A 25592-nucleotide genomic window follows, 5' to 3' on the forward strand; every position below is an offset into this window, starting at 1 on the left:
AAAAGGGAAATAATAAAATAATAAAAATAAAACACAATAAAATACTACAATTCTCACGACGTTTCGGCCACAACGCAAGCAGCCGTCCTCCGGTGAAGAACAGGGCAGTCGGAAAGACAGCCCTCCGCTGTTGTTGGAGGCAGTCGCCCTCCAACAACAGCGGAGAGCGACTGCCTCCAACATCTACACACCCACACACCTACAGACCCACACACACACCCCCAACGCCTCCAACATTTCATTTCATCACGCGATATTTTATTCTGTTGGCGAGCCATTCTCCCCGCAGCTCGTTTCGCGCGACGATCAGACTCGCCGTGCCTCGCGACTCTCCTCCTTTACAGGAGGCTCCCAACACGGTTTTGTAGCCGGGGGGGGGGGGGGGGTAGTGAGAACGAGCGATGCCGTGAGGGATAGCGACTCCCAACCGAGCTGTTGATGTCAGGTTGTTTTGGGGGGGGTGGGGGGGGTTAGGACAAATTTTTGATTCACGGCGAGACCCGTGTCCTGTCGGCACACTCCGCCTGGGGACGTCACGAGGGACTCGAACGTCCGAACATCAGTCGGTCTGACGGACAGTTGGTCACAGTCTGACGGACCGATGGTCACAGTCTGACGGACTGATGGTCAGTCTGATGGTCAGTCTGACGGACCGATGGTCAGTCTCACGGACTGGTGGTCAGTCTGACGGACTGGTGGCGAGCCCGTCATTTCTTCCGTCCGTGCCGAGTACCCGCTGCCGCTCGTCGGCACGGCCGCTTTCTTCAATTAAGGAAGTTGGAACTCCCTGGCGGCGCGCTCTTTTCAACCCCCCCACCCCTCTCCGCACACGCAAACAACGGCCTCGGTTTTGAAATCGTCTCCGCGCCAAATCGGCCGACGGGACGTTCGACCACAAGTAAAAAAAAGAAATGCTCCAGTTCCACACAGCCACACTGCCGCACGCCCGAGAGAGCTAGCTTATGTTGACCACAACAACGGATAAAAATAAAAAGATGTCTTGTTTCTCCACCGTATTCTCCAGATTATTGACCGTATTCTGCCGGGGGGGGGGGGGGGGGAGAATAACGTGACTGGGGCACGCAGCTTGACAAAACGAACGGGGCCATTCAGAATTTTACTCCAGACATTCAGAATTTTACTCCAGAGAGCGGCCTCCTTGTGCGGTGGTGGCAGAGGGAGGTTCATGTCCCGGAAGACGCCACCGCTGCTGCTTGCAAGCTGCCCGTTAAGAGTCGGAATCATTTCCCCCCCCCCACGCCCGCCCCCGTCGTGATGCAGGCCTGGGTCACTATCGTCTCTGTATCTCAAGTGGCCACGCTTACACAGGGCGCTTCAAAAGCATGTTAACACTTACATGGGACTATCGTTTTAACTGGAAAAAGAACGGATAATACTACACTTTAACAGGAGAACAAACACTAATAGGGGTTTCCCCCTTTTTTTCTGGCAACAAAACTGACACCACCGTTTGCAAGGAATCATGTTCACATTAACCACAATACTTGCAGTCAAATGCAAACAAAAACGCAACTCTGATAATTTATGCATTGTCCTTGAAACTGATTGGTCCACACCAGAGACAGCTTTCTTTAGAGCCTAGTCTCATACGGTGTTCGACCAGATGACGCCAAAAGGCGCACAGTTCAAAGACAACGCACCATCAGAGTAATGAGAGCTCGGGCTGAGCAGCCACATCATGGGACCTCCTTTGCCAGTACCAACATATACGAGGATAACAAATATTCTTGGTTCCATTCGGTAAAGTCACGTAGAAGGGAAATAATAAAAATATTATTTTATTCCTTCCCTTCTTTCGGTAAAGTCACGTAGAAGGGAAATACAATATTATTTTATTATTAAAAAAAATATTATTTTATTACTTATTAGTACCTTAGTCTTGACAAAAATCAATTTCGTGTGTGCCCACCGCGTTAAGAGAATGATCAGCCACGGCTGAGGTATTGGTCCTGCCGTGTTTCAGATCTGCCTTGTGTTCACGAACCAGGTCCGAGACGTGTCGCTTAGTTTCCCCAGTCACTGCTGCCGCAGACGCAGCTTAGTTTGTAGACACCGGGGTATTACATGTCGGGGATTGCATCCTTCACAGATGGGATCAAATCACGAATTTTATGTACCGTGTTGAACCGTACCTGGATCTTTTGTTTGCTCATGATTTTGGGAATCTTTTTGGTGACCCCTGCAATGTATGGCAAGGTGATGGTTTTGATTGGGTCCTCAGATGGTTCTTTCCCAACGGTTGGGGTGACAGCTTTACGGATTGTGTAGTCCGAATATCCATTCGTCTTGAGGGCTTGGTGTACGTGCTCCAGTTCACTGGCGAGGTGGTGATGGTTGGAAATACAATGAGCTCTGTGGTGTAGAGTTTTGACGAGGGAATTCTTCTGAGATGGATGGTGGTGGGAGTCAGGTTTTAGGTCGGCATCCGTGTGGGTAGCTTTCCTGTAGACAGTGTCCCATTGAGCCATTAGGTTTTTTCGATTAAAACATCCAAGAACGGTAACTTGCCATCCTTTTCCACCACCATGGTGAATTTGATGGCTGGGTGTATGGAATTGATGTGGTTGAAGAATTGGTCCAGAGCTGGTAAGGCCATGTGGCCAGATGACGAACGTGTCATCAACGTTATCTCTTCCACAAGGACGTAGGGTGGATGCCTGGATGGCATCTGTCTCAAATTTCTCCGTGAAAACATTGCCTAAAACTGGAGATAAGGGAGAACCCATTGGGGTACCTTCAACTCGTTTGTAGAATGTTCCATTCCAGGTGAAGTATGTGTTGGTGAGGCAGTGTCTCACCAGGGCCGGTACATCAGCATTCAGTCCTTGTTGGACCAAATCTTCAATGATTGTAATGGTGTCAGGCACAGGAACTTTGGTAAACAAAGACACCACAGCGAAACTGACGAGCAAATCACCCGGAGATAGTGAGATGTCCTTAGTTGAAGATATCAAGTGATCTGAGTTGAGTACAGCTGAGGTGGTCTTACCAGTGAATGGTTGCAAGGTCGATGTAATGTGAGGATATATCCGGGTTGCTGATGGATAACACCTCGTCACGATGATTGGCTCTGCCGGTCCTGGCCCATAGCCAATGGGGGGAATACTAGGGGGCGTGGCCCTGACGTCATGGGAAGGTGACAACTGTAAGTAGTGAGGATTGGTTCTGCTGGCTGACAGAGATCGGGCCAGTTTGTAGGTGGGTGAGCCAATGGTGGAGACGATAGGACGGAGCGGTGTGCCTTCTTTATGGATTTTTGGTAAGCCATAACATCTGGGTGGTCTAGCAGCAGAGGGTTTTAAGGCAAACCGCTTGGTTGGTTCGATTAAAGACGTGGAATCAGTGATGATGTTGTTGGTTTTCGTAACCAGGCGGTTGGTAGGATCTCTATACATTTTGGTATAGCTGCCATCATTAAGTAGGTCCTCAATTTTGTAATTGTATGTGGTTTTATCCATGATGACTGTGGCATTACCCTTGTCGGCTGAGAGGATGACGATGTCATCTCTCTTTTTTAGTTGAGAGAGTTCAAGGCGCTCCTCCTTGCTGATGGTGCTAATAGGTGTTTCTTAGCGTTTTTGAGGATTGCAGCGATTTCCGTCTGTAGGAATGTGTCCCAAACCCTTAAGGACTACGTCGACCTGGGCAATGATATCATCAACGGGGATGTGTTTAGGGGCGACTGCGAAATTCAACCCTTTAGCCAGAACCGATTTTAGGCTGTCGGAAATTGGGCTGTTGCTCTGATTGATAACAATCTTGTCACCATCTGACTTTTTAATGTCTGGATCTGGCTTCTTCTTGGAGCGGAGGTTGAACTTGTAAATCAGGTTATCTTTGCATTTAGCTGACACTGAGGCAGCTGAAGAGGCTGTCATGTTATCTACATGGACCCAATCAGATGTAGAATTTTTTTTCTGTCAATGTTAAGTGTGATTGCAAAAGGTCCTTGTCTAAATTGTCTAGTTCAAATCTGAGATCAGGGCAAGGAGTCTCCGTTTGTTCGCCATCATTGTCAAGACGTGCCTGGAATCTTCTCCAGGTGGTCTCCAGAGCCTAGAGGGACATTTCTTTTCGTTATTGTTGCAGATCCTCAGAAGTGTTAAAACATTTTTTTAAAGCACCCTGTGTTGGACTCTGTAAGCTGCCAGGACCGTCGGTTTACTTTCGAGCGAGTTTCTTACAGGGATGACGACGATAGTTACAATTAATGATGACAGAGGATGTCTGGTATTGGCGGTATCATCATGAAACTACTTTCTCTAGAACTGCTTCTTGCTGTTGTTGCGTGTTAGCCTGTTATCACAGTTTGACACGTAGGCTTTCGCGACCAGTGTGATTCATAATCAAGTGTTATTGGGTTAAGATCACCATTGGAACCTCCTTTGCCTGTAGCAAAATATGATAATTGTTTTTTTACCCTTTATCTGGCAACAAAACTGACACCTTTTTTACAAGGAGTCATGTTTGCATTGACCACAATACCTGCGGTCAGAATGCAAACAAAAAACACAACTCTGGTAATGTATGCACTGTCCTTGAAACTGATTGGTCCACACTCGAGACAGCTTTTCTTAGAGCCTAGTCTCACATGGTGTTGGACCAGATGACGCCAAAAGGCGCACAACTCAAAGACAATGCACCATCAGAGTATGAGAGCTCGGGGTAAGCATTTACACAATTGGAACCTCCTTTGCCAGTAGCAAAATATGATAATTGTTTTTTTACCCTTTATCTGGCAACAAAACTGACACCTTTTTTACAAGGAGTCATGTTTGCATTGACCACAATACCTGCGGTCAGAATGCAAACAAAAAACACAACTCTGGTAATGTATGCACTGTCCTTGAAACTGATTGGTCCACACTCGAGACAGCTTTTCTTAGAGCCTAGTCTCACATGGTGTTGGACCAGATGACGCCAAAAGGCGCACAACTCAAAGACAATGCACCATCAGAGTATGAGAGCTCGGGGTAAGCATTTACACAATTGGAACCTCCTTTGCCAGTAGCAAAATATGATAATTGTTTTTTTACCCTTTATCTGGCAACAAAACTGACACCTTTTTTACAAGGAGTCATGTTTGCATTGACCACAATACCTGCGGTCAGAATGCAAACAAAAAACACAACTCTGGTAATGTATGCACTGTCCTTGAAACTGATTGGTCCACACTCGAGACAGCTTTTCTTAGAGCCTAGTCTCACATGGTGTTGGACCAGATGACGCCAAAAGGCGCACAACTCAAAGACAATGCACCATCAGAGTATGAGAGCTCGGGGTAAGCATTTACACAATTGGAACCTCCTTTGCCAGTAGCAAAATATGATAATTGTTTTTTTACCCTTTATCTGGCAACAAAACTGACACCTTTTTTACAAGGAGTCATGTTTGCATTGACCACAATACCTGCGGTCAGAATGCAAACAAAAAACACAACTCTGGTAATGTATGCACTGTCCTTGAAACTGATTGGTCCACACTCGAGACAGCTTTTCTTAGAGCCTAGTCTCACATGGTGTTGGACCAGATGACGCCAAAAGGCGCACAACTCAAAGACAATGCACCATCAGAGTATGAGAGCTCGGGGTAAGCATTTACACAATTGGAACCTCCTTTGCCAGTAGCAAAATATGATAATAGTTTTTTTACCCTTTATCTGGCAACAAAACTGACACCTTTTTTACAGGGAGTCATGTTTGCATTGACCACAATACCTGCGGTCGGAATGCAAACAAAAAACACAACTCTGGTAATGTATGCACTGTCCTTGAAATTGATTGGTCCACACCCGAGACAGCTTTCCTTAGAGCCTAGTCTCACATGGTGTTGGACCAGATGACGCCAAAAGGCGCACAACTCAATGGCAATGCACCATCAGAGTACGAGAGCTCGGGGCAAGCAATTATACACCATTGTGTAAATGCTTACGTAAGTATAGATGTGTCACGAACTTGCCACCACCCCGACAGCCAATTAGTAAGGTTTGTCACGTAAATAACGAGCGGCCAATTGGTTACTAGTACAGCCCACCGGCGTGTTGGAGAGTAAATCTACATTTACAATTCCAGTACCGTGACATTTCTCCGGTAATTACATCCGGCATCATTGGGCGATTGTTGCCAGAATTTCGATTTAAAGCTTTCGTGACTGCAGGGATTCATCTTCTTGGTTCTTTCGGTAAAGTCGCGTAGAAGGGAAGTAATAAAAGAATAAAAATAAAACATAATAAAATAATTCTCACGACGTTTCGGCCACAACGCAAGCAGCCGTCCTCCGGTGAAGAACAGGGCAGTCGGAAAGACAGCGTCTGCCCTCCGCTGTTGTTGGAGGCAGTCGCCAGACAACAACAGCGGAGGGCGACTGCCTCCAACATCTACAGGTTAAAACCAGGTCTTCCCTTCTACGTGACTTTACCGAAAGAACCAAGAAGATGTTTCCAGAATTGTGATGTGTACTTTACAAACTGGCCGTGTCGGGTGATGGGCGGGTTAACGACACATTAATACTTTGGTGATCTAACCCAACAAAAACCTTTATTACTAATACATTGTCGTCCTTCCCCCCTACACCGCGCACACCGCCCCCGGCACCTCCGATTAGCACCGCTGGCTACGTACGGTGGCAACACTACGGCGGTCCCCGGGCTCTTGTGAACGACGGCATGAGGCACGCGAAACGTTCCGCGGGATTAACCACCGGCGCCGCAGGTCCGCTGTTCGTCGGACTACGGAACCGTGACCCTCCGCAAGGATCGGTGACGGACGCCAGCCGTACACCGCCGCCGGGTGGCTCCAACGTGTAGCGGTTCACAATGATCCGGAGAATGCGGCAAAAAAAAACCGTCAAATCGCCGTCCAATCAAAACGCCCCCCCCACCACCACCCCTCCATAACCCCTGACCCCAACCAACGCCGGGCGATGGCGCACACGGCCGCCACCTCACCCCCCCCCCCCACCCCCCCCGGCTCGTACAAAAAACGACGACAATGACGACAACGTTCACGACGACGACGACGGCAAACATACAAGACGTCAACTAAACCGAGGGCAAAACGTCGACTAGTGTTTTGCTAAATAAAAAGAAACCGAGAACAACAATTCTATGAGGTTATTATGAGCACTGTCTGTGAACACAAAGGGTCTAATTGCGAGGGCCTTCACGAAGCCTTCCCCAAGGGGCCCTTCCACGTGGCCGTCTTGGAACTTCCAAGGCTTTCACACAGGTTCTGTCGAGGCTACGGGGGGGAGGGGGGGGGGCATTCCAGATATTTGCCGAGCCAAAGACACTCCAAATCCCCACATTTGTGATCTTCCCGAACTCCCTTGGGCCTCTTAGATCCTTCAATTCCTTCCTCCAAGCGTTCCCAAGCCTTCCCTGGGTTCTTCTCGGCCATCCTTGGGTCTTCCCGCTACGTCTCAGACCTTTTGTCTCCGCCGTCCTGCCTGCATCTTTCCCGGGGAAAATTCCGAGCTTCCAAATGGGACATTTTTCCCTGGGAGAATTCGCGAATCTCCCCCAAGAATCCTCAATCGGGTTTCCCCGAGTCTCCCCCGAGACCTTCCCGACCCCATCGTTCGCCCCACATCGTTCGCCCCTCTTTACTTGGCCTTGGACCTGCGCCCGCGCCGGCTCTTCCCCTCACTCCCTCCACTAGTGCCAACCCTGGGGGGCTTGCCCCGGCGCCCGGGCGTCACCGCTCTGCCCGCCTCCTCCTCCTCCTCTGCCCCATCTCCCTCCTTCTCATTCTCCACCACCTCTTTCTTCTTCTTCTTCTCTAATGACCCCTTCTCCGACGCTTTCGCCGACGGCTCCGGCTCCGGCACGGCCGGCGGGGATCCCGACGGCGTTCGAGGCAGATCTCCGTCGACGCTCGTGCCGCCGTGTGCCGACTCGGCCGCCGTTGCCCCGGCTGCGGCGCCGGGTTCGAGGCCGGGCGGTTGCGGCACCGCCGCTGCCGCCGGCTCCGGCTCCGGCTTGAGCAGGGCGTCCTCGTCAACGTCACCGTCGGCTTCTTTCGCCGGCGCCGCGCCGGCGGTCGCGTCGTCGTCCGAGCCCAATATCGTGTCCGTGTCTCGTCCCCCGCCTGCTCCGCTGCTGCTGCTGCTGCTGCCACTGCTGCTGCTGCTGCTCCCGCTGCTGCTGCTGCTGCCGCTGCTGCTGCTGCGTTTGCGCTCGCCGCTGCCGCGCTTTGGCGTTTGCACTGCGTCCTTGGGCTCGGCGGTGGTGACGGCGCTGATGGCGGCGGTGGCAGCTGTGGTGGTGGTGGTGCTAGCGACGGTGGCCGTGTCGGTGTTGGTATAATCGATAGCTTCCTCCTCCTCCTCATCGTTGTCCTCTTCCTCCTCCTCGTCCTCTCCCACCTCCCCCTCTTCAACCTCGTCCTCGCCAGCGTTGTTCTTGTCGTCCTCCTCCTTTGAGAATGGGTCTTCTCCCTGTGGTCGCGAGAGGTCGCGAGAGGTCGCGAGAGGTCGTGAGAGGTCGTGAGAGGTCGTGGGAGGTCGTGAGAGGTCGTGGGAGGTCGTGGGAGGTCGTGGGAGGTCGTGAGAGGTCGTGAGAGGTCGTGAGAGGTCGTGGGAGGTCGTGTGGGTGTGTGTGTGTGGGACTCATTTACAAGGCTGGGAGTTCAGGCAAAAAGTAAGTGCGGGACAACATCACTGGTGACCGGGCTCAGACCCTCAACTCCCTGCAACTCGGTTTGTGCGAGTCTATGGGTCTCTGTGTAAGTGTGGGTCTCTGTGTGAGTCTATGGTCTCTGTGTGGTGAGTCTATGGGTCTCTGTGTGAGTCTATGGGTCTCTGTGTGGTGAGTCTATGGGTCTTTGTGTAAGTGTGGGTCTCTGTGTGAGTCTATGGGTCTCTGTGTGGTGAGTCTATGGGTCTCTGTGTGAGTCAATGGCTCTCTCTGTGTGAGTCTACTGCTCTGTGTGAGTCTATGGGTCTCTGTGTGTGTCTATGGGTCTCTGTGCGAGTCTATGGGTCTCTGAGCGAGTCTATGGCTCTCTGTGTGAGTCTACTGCTCTCTGAGCGAGTCTATGGCTCTTTTTGAGTGAGTCTATGGCTCTCTGTGCGAGTCTATGGGTCTCTGTGTGAGTCTATAGCTCTATGAGTGAGTCTGTGGCTCTCTGTGCGAGTCTATGGGTCTCTTTGAGCGAGTGTAAGGCTCTCTCTGAGCGAGTCTATGGGTCTCTGTGTAAGTGTGGCTCTCTGTGTGAGTCAATGGCTCTCTGTGTGAGTCTACTGCTCTCTGAGCGAGTCTATGGCTCTCTTTGAGTGAGTCTATGGCTCTCTGTGCGAGTCTATGGGTCTCTGTGTGAGTCTATGGCTCTATGAGTGAGTCTGTGGCTCTCTGTGCGAGTCTATGGGTCTCTCTGAGCGAGTCTATGGGTCTCTGTGTAAGTGTGGCTCTCTGTGTGAGTCTATGGCTCTCTGAGTGAGTCTATGGCTCTCTGTGTGGGTCTCTTGAGTGAGCCTATGGACGTCTGTGCGAGTCTACGGCTCGCTGAGCGAGTGTGCGTCTGAAACCCGGAGTCGAACCCGGGCGCGTCCTGAAGCTCACCTTCTTGTACATCTCAAACTTGGCGCGGGTGCCTTTGTTGGAGATGAGATGTCGAGCGACTTGCTGTACCGTCTGGCTCCTGGCCGCCTCGTACACCTGCGACAGAGGTCGCAAACAGGTTTTGATTCCTTACCCGTACCCGGCCGCACCAGGGTCGCAAACGGGTACCCGTACCCTACCCGATACCCTACTGGTACCCGTACCCTACCCGATACCCGGCTACCCGTACCCGGCCGGGTATCGGGTAGGGTACGGGTATCGGGTACCCGATTGCGACCTCTGGGATGAAGCCATGTTGCAGGCGGGGGTGGGTTGATTCTAGGAACTTGAATTGTGAGAAGAGACAAGACGTTGGGAAATGAGTGACAAACGGTGACTCACCAGTGACTCACGGCCTACCCGTACCCGGCCGCACCAGGGTCGCAAACGGCTACCCGTACCCGGCCGCGACCTCTGCCTCTCGCTCTGCCCCCCCTCCCGTCTCCACTGCCCCATCTCCTGCACCTCCCCCCAACGCCCCCCCCCCCCTCCCCGTGCGGTTGCCGTGGCTACAGCGGGCGCCCACGCGAAGTGCATTCTGGGCTCGGCGCTACCCGTACCCGGCAGGGTACGGGTAGCCGGGTATCGGGTAGGGTACGGGTATCGGGTACCCGGTTGCGACCTCTGACCTGCGCCAAGACACGCCGGCGGCGGTCACTCGCATGCGCAGCAGCGACGCACGCGCACAAAGACCCCCCCCCCCCACCGCCCCACGTACAGCGTGGAGGTGGGTGGCCAGCACCACGCCCGGCCGCCTTTGTCTCCCCAGTGGCGATTATTACACGCACTGCACCAGGTACTCATTTCGAGGCTGAGTCGAACTAGGGGAGGCCCGGGACCGGTTCAGATAATGGTCACTGGTGGTGTTGGCCGTGAGCGGGAATCGAAACCCGGGTCGCCGGGTTCGTGACGCTAACCGCTGCACCACCGCTCCCCAATGCAAAGACAAAGATCCCCCGTGTAGCTTTAACAGAATGTAGGGGCAAGTGCTGTTAGCGAGCACCTATGAAGGCTACCGGCACGGCACACGAGGGGGTGGGTGGCCAGCACCACGCCCGGCCGCCTTTGTCTCCCCGGTGGCGATGTTTACTACACTGCACCAGCTACTCATTTGAGGCTGAGTCGACCTAGGGGAGGCCCGGGACCGGTTCAAATAATCGTCGCTGGCGTTGGCCGTGAGCGGGAATGGAAGTCGGGTCGCGGGGTTCATAGCACAGCGCTAACCACTACACTACCGCTCTTCATTCAACATACACAGCGCGCACACACACACAGCACAAACGTACAACAACAACGACCTCAGTTCACCACGAAGCGGCGGTGACGTCACCACGGCGCTGGTGCCATGCCAGGTGCACGTTGAACTTACACGCTCACTACCTCCCCCTGTTCCGATGACCCCCATTCCGTTCTGACGACGACGCACGTGTGAACAACAACAACAAGAACAACAACAACAAGAACAACAAGAACAACAACAACAACATGGGACAGACGACAGAGAGACAGAGAGACAGAGAGAGACAGAGAGAGACAGAGCGTAGGGGCAGGGCACCTCCTTGCGAGCGACGTGTCGCTCCGACTTGACGTGCTCCTGCACGCAGCTGGGGTCGAGCGGCACCAAGACGTCACACGCCAGGCAGTGCGACAGCGACACCTGGCGCAGACACAGGTCCGGCTGCACGTCTGCAGAGAGACAGGGAGACACGGGGGGAGAGACACGGGGGGGGGAGACACGGGGAGTGAGGGGGGGGCACGGAGGGGGAGACACGGGGGGGGGAGCAGACACGGGGGGGGGGGGGGGGACACGGGGGGGGGGAGACACGGGGGGTAAGAGACGGACACAGAGACATGGTAAGCCAGCATTCGTGTATGGATTTGAATGTCGAAGCACTACTACATTGCCTTGGCAACTTAAACGGAGACCCGTAGACTCACACAGAGACCCACAGACTCACACAGAGACCCACAGACTCGCACAGAGACCCATAGACTCACACAGAGACCCGTAGACTCACACAGAGACCCATAGACTCACACAGAGACCCACAGACTCACACAGAGACCCATAGACTCACACAGAGACCCGTAGACTCACACAGAGACCCATAGACTCACACAGAGACCCGTAGACTCACACAGAGACCCATAGACTCGCACAGAGACCCATAGACTCACACAGAGACCCACAGACTCGCACAGAGACCCATAGACTCACACAGAGACCCACAGACTCGCACAGAGACCCATAGACTCACACAGAGACCCGTAGACTCACACAGAGACCCACAGACTCGCACAGAGACCCATAGACTCACACAGAGACCCACAGACTCGCACAGAGACCCATAGACTCACACAGAGACCCGTAGACTCACACAGAGACCCACAGACTCGCACAGAGACCCACAGACACACAGAGATCCGTAGACTCACACAGACTCAGACTCACACAGAAACCCACAGACTCACACAGAGACCCGTAGACTCACACAAGAGACCCTTAGACTCACACAGAGACACTCACACAGAGACCCATAGACTCACACAGACCCACAGACTCGCACAGAGACTCAGACTCACACAGACCCACAGACTCACACAGGGTACACAACGCTCGCTCGCTCACCCTTCATGGGGACGCGCCCGTCAGGGATGTTCATCTGTTGGCGCCGTTTGGACATCCGCCGATTCTTGTGAACGGTGCACTCCTGCCAGCAACATCACCACCACCATCATCACCACCATCAGCAACATCATCAGCACCATCACCACCATCAGCATCATCAGCATCATCACCACCATCATCACCACCATCATCACCACCATCACCACCATCACCACCATCACCACCACCACCACCATCACCACTATCAGCAACATCAGCACCACCACCACCATCACCACCACCATCAGCACCATCAGCACCACCACCACCATCACCACCACCATCATCATCATCACCATCATCACCACCATCATCATCATCACCACCATCATAACCACCATCATCATCATCATCACCACCACCACCACCATCACCACCACCATCAACGTCTAAGCAAAGACATCATCGCAGCATCGTCATCAACACCACACAGTGGAGCATCGCTCCTGGTGCGGTGCGGTGCGGTGCACTCCTCAAATAAACATTCCCGATTCTGACTGAGAGCTTGGCCGGGAGGGGGGAGTGTGGGGGGGGGGGGTCCCTCACGTGCAGGAAGTCGACGACCCGCGAGTCGCTGGCGTGCGCCTGCCGCAGCAGGCCCAGGCTGCTGCTGTGCAGCTCCCCGCCATAGTGCTCCTCCATCTCGGCGTGGTGCAGCGTGCGGAACGAGCAGAGCGCGCAGTGCAGCGTCAGCCTGCGCCGCCACCGCCGCACACACAGAGACACGCCCCACGCACAGAGACACGCCGCACACACAGAGACACGTCACACACACAGAGACACGTCGCACACACAGAGACACGTCACACACACAGAGACACGTCGCACACACAGAGACACGTCACACACACAGAGACACGTCGCACACACAGAGACACGTCGCACACACAGAGACACGCCGCACACACAGAGACACGTCACACACACAGAGACACGTCGCACACACAGAGACACGTCGCACACACAGAGACACGTCACACACACAGAGACACGTCGCACACACAGAGACACGTCACACACACAGAGACACGCCGCACACACAGAGACACGCCCCACGCACAGAGACACGTCGCACACACAGAGACACGTCACACACACAGAGACACGTCGCACACACAGAGACACGCCGCACACACAGAGACACGTCACACACACAGAGACACGTCGCACACACAGAGACACGTCGCACACACAGAGACACGTCACACACACAGAGACACGCCGCACACACAGAGACACGTCACACACACAGAGACACGCCCCACGCACAGAGACACGTCGCACACACAGAGACACGTCACACACACAGAGACACGTCGCACACACAGAGACACGCCGCACACACAGAGACACGCCCCACGCACAGAGACACGTCGCACACACAGAGACACGCCGCACACACAGAGACACGCCGCACACACAGAGACACGTCGCACACACAGAGACACGCCGCACACACAGAGACACGTCACACACACAGAGACACGTCACACACACAGAGACACGTCACACACACAGAGACACGTCGCACACACAGAGACACGTCACACACACAGAGACACGTCACACACACAGAGACACGCCGCACACACAGAGACACGTCACACACACAGAGACACGTCACACACACAGAGACACGCCGCACACACAGAGACACGTCACACACACAGACACGTCGCACACACAGAGACACGCCGCACACACAGAGACACGCCGCACACACAGAGACACGTCGCACACACAGAGACACGCCGCACACACAGAGACACGTCACACACACAGAGACACGTCACACACACAGAGACACGTCACACACACAGAGACACGTCGCACACACAGAGACACGTCACACACACAGAGACACGTCACACACACAGAGACACGCCGCACACACAGAGACACGTCACACACACAGAGACACGTCACACACACAGAGACACGCCGCACACACAGAGACACGTCACACACACAGACACGTCACACACAGAGACACGCCGCACACACAGAGACACGCCGCACACACAGACACGTGGCACACAGAGACGCACCCCACGCACACAACCTGCACACACCCCACACACCACGCACACACCCCACGCACCACGCACACACAACACGCACCACGCACACACAACACGCACCACGCACACACAACATGCACACACACACCCCGCACACGCACCCCGCACACGCACCCCGCACACACACCACGCACTCACACTGCGCACACACACCCCGCCAACACACACACCCTGCACACACACCCCGCCAACACCCCGCGCACACACACCCCGCGCACACACACCCCGCCAACACACACCCCGCCAACACACACACCCCGCACACACACCACAGCCAACGCACACACCACACGCACCATAAACACACAGCACACCACTCGCACACCACACACACAGCACACGCACACCACACACACACCACACACACAGCACACCACACACACACCACACACACACCACTCGCACACCACACACACACAGCACACACACCACACACACACAGCACACCACACACAGCACACCCACACCACACACACACCACACCACACGCACACCACACCACTCGCACACCACACACTGGACCAGCGTCAGCTGAAGGTATCTCAGAGGCAGCTCTGTGACATCCGCTTGTGCGGGCCGCTGTGCCGCCAATGGGAGTGCTCCCCGGCCAGACCATCACTCACCAGTTCTTCTCAGGCACCTCACTACCACGCCGGCCCTCATCTGCAACAAGACACGGCGCTCCGTTCAAACCCCCGCACTGCTCTAGCCAGGGGGAGGGAGGGGAGGGAGGGAGAGGAGGGAGAGGAGGGAGGGAGAGGAGGGGAGGGAGAGGAGGGAGGGAGAGGAAGGGGAGGGAGGGAGAGGAGGGGAGGGAGAAGGGAGGGAGGGAGAGGAAGGGATGGAGAGGGGATGGAGGGAGAGGAAGGGGAGGGGGGGAGGGAGAGGAGGGAGGGAGAGGAAGGGAGGGAGAGGAGGGGATGGAGAGGGGATGGAGGGAGAGGAGGGAGGGAGGGGAGAGGGGAGGGAGAGGAAGGGAGGGGAGGGAGAGGAGGGGATGGAGAGGGGATGGAGGGAGAGGAAGGGGAGGGGGGGAGGGAGAGGAGGGAGGGAGAGGAAGGGAGGGAGAGGAGGGGGGGAGAGGAGGGGGGGGAGGGAGGGAGAGGAGGGAGGGAGAGGAGGGGAGGGAGAGGAGGGAGGGAGAGGAGGGGAGGGAGAGGAGGGGGGGGAGGGAGAGGAGAGGGGGAGAGGAGGGGAGGAAGGGAGGGAGAGGAGGGGGGGGAGCTGCTGGCGTTAATGTAAAATCGAGTGACAGAAACAACATGGATTCAGGGCGATTATCGCTCAAAATCAAACACACACAAAGACAAAGATCCCCCGTGTAGCCTTAACAGGCTGTTGGGGCAAGCGCTGGTGGCGAGCAGCACCTATGAAGGCCGGCACGGCACACGAGGGGGTGGGTGGCCGGTGTTCACCACAGACCGCAGCATTTGAGGCTGAGTCGACCAAGGGGGAGGCCCCGTGACCGGTTCACACACGGACACAAAACTATTGGCCAAACATGCCACCGTTGCAATAATCTCACCGTCAATTTGACTCAACTGGGATGACAGCAGCAGCAGCAGCAGCAGCAAGTCTGGCTGTCGCCTGATGAAGCTGGTTGTGATTACCGGCGAAACGTCGTACACTCAGATTGTAAATGTTGTGGCTTGGCTCACCGATAAACCGGTGTGCTGTACTATTATACTACACTATACACTACACTACTATACACTACACTATACACTACTATACACTACACTATACTCTACTATAAACTACACTACTATACACTACACTATACTCTACTATAAACTACACTACTATACACTACACTATATTCTACTATACACTACACTACTATACACTACACTATACTCTACTATACACTACACTACTATACACTACACTACTATACACTACACTATACTCTACTATACACTATACTCTACTATACACTATACTCTACTATACACTACACTACTATACACTACACTACTATACACTACACTACACACTACACTACTATACACTACACTACTATACACTACTATACACTACACTACTATACACTACACTACTATACACTACACTACTATACACTACACTATACTCTACTATACACTACACTACTATACACAACACTATACACTACACTACACAATACACTACACTACACACTAGTGCTGTACTAGTGACGAATTGGCACGTTCTGTTTACGTGACAACCCTCACTAGTTGGCTGCGTCGGGTGGTGGCGAGTTTTAACGACACATTTATATATTTACGCGATCTAACCCCAAAAAAACCCTCTACTATAGCAGCAGCAACTTTTAGATATGAACCCCACCCGGCACGGCAAAAACTTGGCAGGACGCTCCTGAAAACTCGCGCCGGGTGAATGAGCGGAGCGCGAACAAACTCACCGCCACGCGGGCCTGGCACGCCACCAGATGATGGTGGCACCTGCAACAGCCGCGGAGATTCAACAACGCACGCAGCACACAGCACGCACGCACGCATACCACGCACATCACACGCACAGCATGCATATTCACACCACACACACACGCAGCACACACATCACACGCACGCACCGCGCACATGCACCGCGCACATGCACCACGCACGCGCACCACACACACACCACACCACACACGCATCACACACACCACACGCACGCATACACCACGCACGCACGCACACCACACACACGCACGCACACACCACACGCACACCACACACGCATCACACACACCACACGCACACCACACACGCACACCACACACACCCCGCACACACACACGCACCACACACACACATGCACCACACACGCACCACGCACATGCACCATGCACGCACACGCATCACACACACACACCACGCACGCACCACGCACGCACCACGCACACACACGCCACACACACACCACACGCACACCACTCCACACGCACCACACACGCACGCACCACATGCACACCACGCACCACACACACAGTGTGAGTGTGTGTGAGTGAACGTGTCCGTGCTGGGTTGACGAGAGCGTGAGTGAGCGAGTGGTAGAGTGAGATAGAGAATGAGTGGCTGAGCGAGCGAGAGTGAGCGTGTGTTAAGTGTCATTTAACAAAGGCAGTGGCTGACACTGGGTCATGGGCAGAGGGTTAACGGAGGTCATCACAGGGGTCAGGGGGTCCTCACCAAAAGTGTCATCTTGCCTCCTGCAAACACTGCGGAGTGACACGCACACACGTGTACACACGTGTACACACACGTACACACATGCACACACGTGAACACACGCACACAGGTCAAAGCGCAGCAATTGGGTCAAGCCCAGTGTGAAGTAGTGTGCGGGTGAGTGGGGTGTGTGGGTGAGTGGGGTGCAGGTGAGTGAGTGGGGTGTGGGTGAGTGAGTGGGGTGTGGGTGAGTGAGTGGGGTGTGGGTGAGTGAGTGGGGTGTGGGTGAGTGGGGTGCAGGTGAGTGAGTGGTGTGTGGGTGAGTGAGTGAGTGAGTGGTGTGTGGGTGAGTGAGTGAGTGAGTGGGGTGTGGGTGAGTGGGGTGTGGGTGAATGGGGTGTGGGTGAGTGAGTGGTGTGTGGGTGAGTGAGTGAGTGGGGTGCAGGTGAGTGAGTGGTGTGTGGGTGAGTAAGTGAGTGAGTGGTGTGTGGGTGGGTGAGTGAGTGAGTGAGTGGGGTGTGGGTGAGTGAGTGGGGTGTGTGAGTGAGTGAGTGAGTGGGGTGAGTGTGTGAATGGGGTGTGTGGGTGAGTAAGTGGGGCATGTGGGTGAGTGAGTGGGGGTGCGAGTGAGTGAGTGGGGTGTGAGTGAGTGAGTGGGGTGTGGGTGAATGAGTGAGTGAGTGTTTGGGTGAATGAGTGGGGTGTGGGTGAGTGGGGCGTGTGGGGTGAGTGAGTGAGTGGGGTGTGGGTGAGTGGGGCGTGTGGGTGAGTGAGTGGGGTGAGTGAGTGGGGGTGTGTGGGTGAGTGGGGTGTGTGAGTGAGTGGGGTGTGTGGGTGAGTGAGTGGTGTGTGGGTGTGTGAGCGAGTGAGCGAGTGACCAACCACGTGAGTGAGTGAGCACGTGAGTGACCACGTGAGTGAGCGAGCGAGTGAGCGAAGTGAGCGACCACGTGAGTGAGTGAGTGAGTGAGCGAGTGACCACGTGAGTGAGTGAGCACGTGAGTGACCACGTGAGTGATTGAGCGTGCCACTGACCGTGGCCTCTGCGGGCCACCGTCTTCAGCAGCGGTGCGGGGCTGGGCGTGTGGCGGGGGCGTGCCCGCTTCGCCTGCGCGCCCATCTCCAGCGCCGACGCCGGCGGCGTCGTCATCTTCCTCTTCACAGGCGGCGGCGGCATCGCGCCGGGACGCCCGAAGCCCAGGCGAGGCTGCGGGCGGAACGGCGGCCCGTCAACGCTGAGGCCCGTCAACACTGAGGCCCGTCAACGCTGAGGCCCGTCAACGCTGAGGCCCGTCAACGCTGAGGCCCGTCAACGCTGAGGCCCGTCAACGCTGAGGCCCGTCAACACTGAGGCCCGTCAACACTGAGGCCCGTCAACACTGAGGCCCGTCAACACTGAGGCCCGTCAACACTGAGGCCCGTCAACACTGAGGCCCGTCAACGCTGAGGCCCGTCAACGCTGAGGCCCGTCAACACTGAGGCCCGTCAACACTGAGGCCCGTCAACACTGAGGCCCGTCAACACTGAGGCCCGTCAACACTGAGGCCCGTCAACACTGAGGCCCGTCAACACTGAGGCCCGTCAACACTGAGGCCCGTCAACACTGAGGCCCGTCAACACTGAGGCCCGTCAACACTGAGGCCCGTCAACACTGAGGCCCGTCAACACTGAGGCCCGTCAACACTGAGGCCCGTCAACGCTGAGGCCCGTCAACGCTGAGGCCCGTCAACGCTGAGGCCCGTCAACGCTGAGGCCCGGCAGGCCGTCGCTTCGCCGCGCAAACAAAGGACCCGGGGGGGGGAGTTCGATTGGCAACTCGGGCAGCTTTTTGCGTGCGGAGTTTGTATCAACTAAACTGTTAGCTCTTGAATTTCGATTTAAAGCTTTCGTGACTGCAGGGATTCAAACTCTCTGGTTCTTTCGGTAAAGTCACGTGGGTAGAAAAATAATAATGAAAGAAAACGAGACGTTTCGGTCGCAACACAAGCGTGGCCGTCTGATGATGATGAGAGAGAGAGACGCAAACTCCAAATCTACAGCAGCAGCAGGCGTCAGGGTCGGGATCGAACCCACGACGTCCTGCATACCAGGCGAGGTAGTTAGCATCTCCTAGCCACCGTGATGGTGATGATGATGATACCCGTACCCGGCCGGGTATCGGGTAGGGTACGGGTATCGGGTACCCGGTTGCGACCTCTGCGACACGCCAACAAGACGGGGAAGTTGGTGGGTGGCCAGCACCACGCCCGGCCGCATTGCCGCGCCGGGTACCCGTTTGAGGCCGAGTCGACCTAGGGGAAGGCCTCACCAGCAGCGGGTGGATCGAGATGGGAGCGCCGGGCACCATGCGTCCCGGCAGCAGGGACGGGAGGCGCTGGGGAGGCTGGGGGACGACTCCCATGAGCGGAGGAGCACGGATGAGCGGCGGGCGAATTCCCACGGCGCGGTAGTGAACCGGCAAGGCACCGGCACCACCGCCGCCGCCGCCGCCGCCGCCGCCGCGATCAAACGAGTCGTGGGGAGAGACGAACCTGTGCCGTAGCCACACAACGCACACGGTGAGCCCGCCCGTCCGTCACGTGGGGTCACCGGTACCTGCCGTAGTAGGTAGGGTCACGGCTAAGGGGTCTGCAGTGTGCTGTGAATACACTGGGCTGACTCAACACTGCACCATAGACTCAGCACAGACTCAACACTGCACCACAGACTCAACACTGCACCACAGACTCAACACTGCACCACAGACTCAGCACTGACTCAACACTGCACCACAGACTCAACACTGCACCACAGACTCAACACTGCACCACAGACTCAGCACTGACTCAACACTGCACCACAGACTCAACACTGCACCACAGACTCAACACTGCACCACAGACTCAACACTGCACCACAGACTCAACACTGCACCACAGACTCAACACTGCACCACAGACTCAAAGTTGCACCACAGACTCAACACTGCACCACAGACTCAAAGTTGCACCACAGACTCAACACTGCACCATAGACTCAACACTGCACCATAGACTCAACACTGCACCATAGACTCAACACTGCACCATAGACTCAACACTGCCCATAGACTCAACACTGCACCATAGACTCAACACTGCCCATAGACTCAACACTGCACCACAGACTCAACACTGCACCACAGACTCAACACTGCACCACAGACTCAACACTGCACCATAGACTCAACACTGCACCACAGACTCAACACTGCACCACAGACTCAACACTGCACCATAGACTCAACACTGCACCACAGACTCAACACTGCACCACAGACTCAAAGTTGCACCATAGACTCAACACTGCACCACAGACTCAACACTGCACCACAGACTCAACACTGCACCACAGACTCAACACTGCACCACAGACTCAACACTGCACCACAGACTCAACACTGCAACATAGACTCAACACTGCACCACAGACTCAACACTGCACCACAGACTCAAAGTTGCACCATTGCCTTGTTGGTTGAGATCGGAGTCCAATGGGGGGGAACTCACCGGTTTGGTGAAGGCAAGAGACCCCCGCGGCTCATCGCCGGACTGCCCAGCACTGCAGGGCGACACAGCGGGAGAGTTAACGTGGCACCGGGACACAAGCGCATTGCGTGCAGCGTGTGCATATCACTGCGTCTCCAAGAGACTGCGGTCGAGTCCATGGAGTGTCTGTGTGTGTCTGTCGATACGTCTTTGTGTAAGTCTACGGGTCTGTGTGTGTGTGAGGCTATCTGGGGGGGTCCTACGGTTTTGAATCCTTGCAGTCACGAAAGCTTCAAATCTAGAATGTTACATCTCTAAGTCTACGGGTCTCTCTGTGGTGAGTCTATGGGTCTCTGTGTGAGTCTATGAGTCTCTGTGTGAGTCTATGAGTCTCTGTGTGAGTCTATGGGTCTCGGCGTGAGTTTATGGGTCTCTCTGTGAGGTTATGGGTCTGTGTGTGAGTCTATGGGTCTGTGTGTGAGTCTATGGGTCTCTGTGTGGGTCTCTATGCGAGTCTGTGTGGTGAGTCTATGGGTCTCTGTGTGAGTCTATGGGTCTCTGTGTGAGTCTATGGGTCTCGGCGTGAGTCTATGAGTCTATGTGTGAGTCTATGGGTCTCTGTGCGAGTCTATGGGTCTCTGTGCGAGTCTATGGGTCTCTGTGTGAGTCTATGAGTCTGTGTGAGTCTATGAGTCTCTGTGTGAGTCTATGAGTCTCTGTGTGAGTCTATGGGTCTCTGTGTGAGTCTACGGGTCTCTGTGTGAGTCTATGGGTCTCTGTGTGAGTCTATGGGTCTCTGTGTGAGTCTCTGTGTGAGTCTACGGGTCTCTGTGCAAGTCTCTATCATAGACGCCCGCCCCATGAGGGACTCACTGGGGAAGCGGGGACTCAGGAGCGCTGCTCTCTTATGCAGGCCAGGGATGAGGGGGGGGATCGCTGATCCAACTGTACACAGCACAAGCAGATTCGTGAATACTGGCAGCAGTAGCATCATCAGCAGCAGCAGTAGCATCATCATCATCAGCAGCAGCAGTAGCATCATCATCATCATCAGCAGCAGCAGTAGCATCATCATCAGCAGCAGCAGTAGTATCATCATCATCATCAGCAGCAGCAGTAGCATCATCATCAGCAGCAGCAGTAGTAGCATCATCATCAGCATCATCATCAGCAGCAGCGGCGGCAGTGGCATCAGCATCATTAGGTAGCAAGAGCAGGTTAAACAGTAGCATTAGAGGCATCAACAGCAGCATCAGAGGTTGCAAGAGAATCAATATGTATGTTAAACTTCTTTCGCACCGTATGTAGCCAACAGTGTTAATCGCAGCAGTAAGAACGGTACTAAAGTAAACATTTGTATTTAACCAGGTAAGGCCCACTGAGCTATGTAGCTCTTGTTCAGAAGCGACCTGGTCACAAATGATAGCCCAATAAAGTTGATTATCGTGTGGAAATGTATAGCAGCAAAGCAGTCTAAAGGCGCGTTTCTAAATGTGGTGGGGAAAAACCGGAGGACCCGGAGAAAAATCCACGCGACCACGGGGAGAGAGACACGCACACTCCAAATATACAGCAGCAGGCGTCAACCCACGACCTCCTGTATACCAGGCGAGGTAGTTAACATCTCCCAGCTACCATGATGATGATGATGAGAGAGTGACGCAAACTCCAAATATACAGCAGCAGCAGGCATCGTCAGGGTCGGGATCGAACCCACGACCTCCTGTATACCAGGCGAGGTAGTTAACATCTCCCAGCCACCGTGATGATGATGATGAGAGACTCAAACTCAAACTCCAAATACACAGCTACAGGCATCAGGGTCGGGATCGAACCCACGACCTCCTGTATACCAGGCGAGGTAGTTAACATCTCCCAGCCACAGTGATGATGATGATGATGAGAGAGAGATTCAAACTCCAAATACACAGCAGCAGCAGCAGGCATCGGGGTCGGTATCGAACCCACGACCTCCTGTATACCAGGCCAGGTAGTTAACATCTCGCTACCGCAGGATAACCAGTAGCAAGATCATCATAGGCAGCAGCAGCAGCATTAATAGAACCAGCATCATAGCCCGCTGTGACAGCTGCACCATCGGCAGGCAGGCATCATCAGCAGTGCAAACGGGAAAAGCGTCATCATGCGATAACTATCATCAGAACCGCAATCCGCACTAAATATCACCCCCCCCCCAAAAAAAAAAACACATTCAAATCTTCACCATCATATCAATCACATCAAAACCGTCATAATATCATTACCAGATCATTCATGATCACCTCCAACATCATAGCAACCACCACCACCATTACCTCAATAATCACCACCATTGCAACCACCACAACCACACCATCATCAAACCCACCATCAACACCACCATTGCCTCAATAATCACCACCATTGCTTCAATAATCACCACCATTGCAACAATAATCACCACCATTGCAATCACCACAACCACACCATCATCAAAGTCACCATCAACACCACCATTGCCTCAATAAACACCACCATTACCTCAATAATCATCACCATTGCAACCACCACAACCACACCATCATCAAAACCACCATCAACACCACCATTACCTCAATAATCACCACCATTGCCTCAATAATCACCACCATTGCCTCAATAATCACCACCATTGCAATCACCACAACCACACCATCATCAAAGCCACAACCACCACCACCATTACCACAATAATCACCACCATTACCATCACCACAACCACACCATCATCAAAGCCACCATCAACACCACCATTGCCTCAATAATCACCACCATTGCAATCACCACAACCACACCATCATCAAAACCACCACCAACACCACCATTACCACAATAATCACCACCATCACCTAAATAATCACCACCATTGCAATCACCACGACCACACCATCATCAAAGCCACCACCAACACCACCATTACCTCAATAATCACCACAATAACCTCAATAATCACCACCATTGCAACCACCACAACCACACCATCATCAAAGCCACCATCAACACCACCATTACCACAATAATCACCACCATTGCAACCACCACGACCACACCATCATCAAAGCCACAACCACCACCACCATTACCACAATAATCACCACCATTACCATCACCACAACCACACCATCATCAAAGCCACCATCAACACCACCATTGCCTCAATAATCACCACCATTGCAATCACCACAACCACACCATCATCAAAACCACCACCAACACCACCATTACCACAATAATCACCACCATCACCTAAATAATCACCACCATTGCAATCACCACGACCACACCATCATCAAAGCCACCAACACCACCATTACCACAATAATCACCACCATCACCTCAATAATCACCACCATTGCAATCACCACAACCACACCATCATCAAAGCCACCACCAACACCACCATTGCCTCAATAATCACCACCATTGCAACCACCACAACCACACCATCATCAAAACCACCGCCACCACATAACAATCAACATCAGAATATCGATTTAACACCGTAGAATATCGATTTAACACCGTAGAATATCTCCGGTGTAACAAAGCCCTCCCTCCACAACACCACCACCACCAAACACAACAGATTCACCACCACCACCGCCAATGCAAGCCGCTTCAAAGGCCTCCGAACCCTCTTTGCTGCACATCCAGCGCGCCCGAACACAACACACCGGCGAGCGTGAACATTCGTCTCGGGTTCGTAACAAAATGGAATTATTTTATTTTAAATATTAGTTTAAGCAGTCGGCGTCTTCCCGCTCAACGCACCGCGGAGGGCCCCGACTACGGGGATTTCGAGCCTGCGGCTTTCCTAGCGCTCTACCCCCGCCCGCTACCCACCCACCAGCCTCCTGTACATCGAGGGCGGCTGACGACGGAGACGCGAGCGAGGACGATATGTTGTCGTTCTCTTCACGAGGAGAGCCGCGAAGGGTTCTTAGCAAAGATGAGCGAGATAAATGAATAGGGGGGGCGGGAGAGGCGAACGCGGTCAACACCACCACCACACAAACACACACAGAAACTCACCTCCGTGAGGGTTTGCCATCTTTGCTGGGGGTCTCGCGAGATTTGGGGTGGTGGGAGGGGTGTGAAATCTCGCGATATCTCAGGCGAAGAACCACAAAGCCAAAGGTACGTCGGGTAGCCTTGGCGGTCTGTTGGGGGCAAGTGCTGTTAGCGAGTAGCACTGTATGAACTAAAGACAAAGGTCACCCGTGTAGCCTTAACAGACTGTTAATGGAGATTAGTCCACACACGGGTAGGAGTGAGATGGAACAGATGGAGATTAGTCCACACACGGCGAGAAGGGAGTGAGATGGAACAGATGGAGATTAGTCCACCCACGGTGTAGTAGGGAGTGAGATGGAACAGATGGAAATTAGTCCACACACGGGTAGAAGGGAGTGAGATGGAACAGATGGAGATTAGTCCACACACGGTGTAGAATTTAGTGAGATGGAACAGATGGAGATTAGTCCACCCACGGTGTAGTAGGGAGTGAGATGGAACAGATGGAGATTAGTCCACACACGGGTAGAA

General features: G+C 54.0%; 1 protein-coding gene across 1 annotated transcript; it reads right to left on the bottom strand.

Annotated features, from left to right (window-relative positions):
- Positions 1–6990: 6990 nt before the first annotated feature.
- LOC144952497 (uncharacterized) lies at positions 6991–25120 on the bottom strand. The gene is made up of 13 exons (XM_078882942.1): positions 25080–25120; positions 21903–21974; positions 21051–21102; positions 19832–20054; positions 18559–18730; positions 17545–17573; positions 16773–16812; positions 14992–15031; positions 12834–12981; positions 12249–12330; positions 11175–11305; positions 9581–9676; positions 6991–8457 (listed from the first exon to the last, which is right to left on the bottom strand). The coding sequence occupies exons 1-13, from the start codon at positions 25096–25098 to the stop codon at positions 7624–7626; spliced, it is 1938 nt and encodes a 645-aa protein (XP_078739068.1). The 5' UTR covers positions 25099–25120; the 3' UTR covers positions 6991–7623.
- Positions 25121–25592: the final 472 nt, after the last annotated feature.

Source organism: Lampetra fluviatilis, chromosome 68 (genome assembly GCF_964198595.1).
Source record: "Lampetra fluviatilis chromosome 68, kcLamFluv1.1, whole genome shotgun sequence".
NCBI lineage: Eukaryota > Metazoa > Chordata > Hyperoartia > Petromyzontiformes > Petromyzontidae > Lampetra > Lampetra fluviatilis.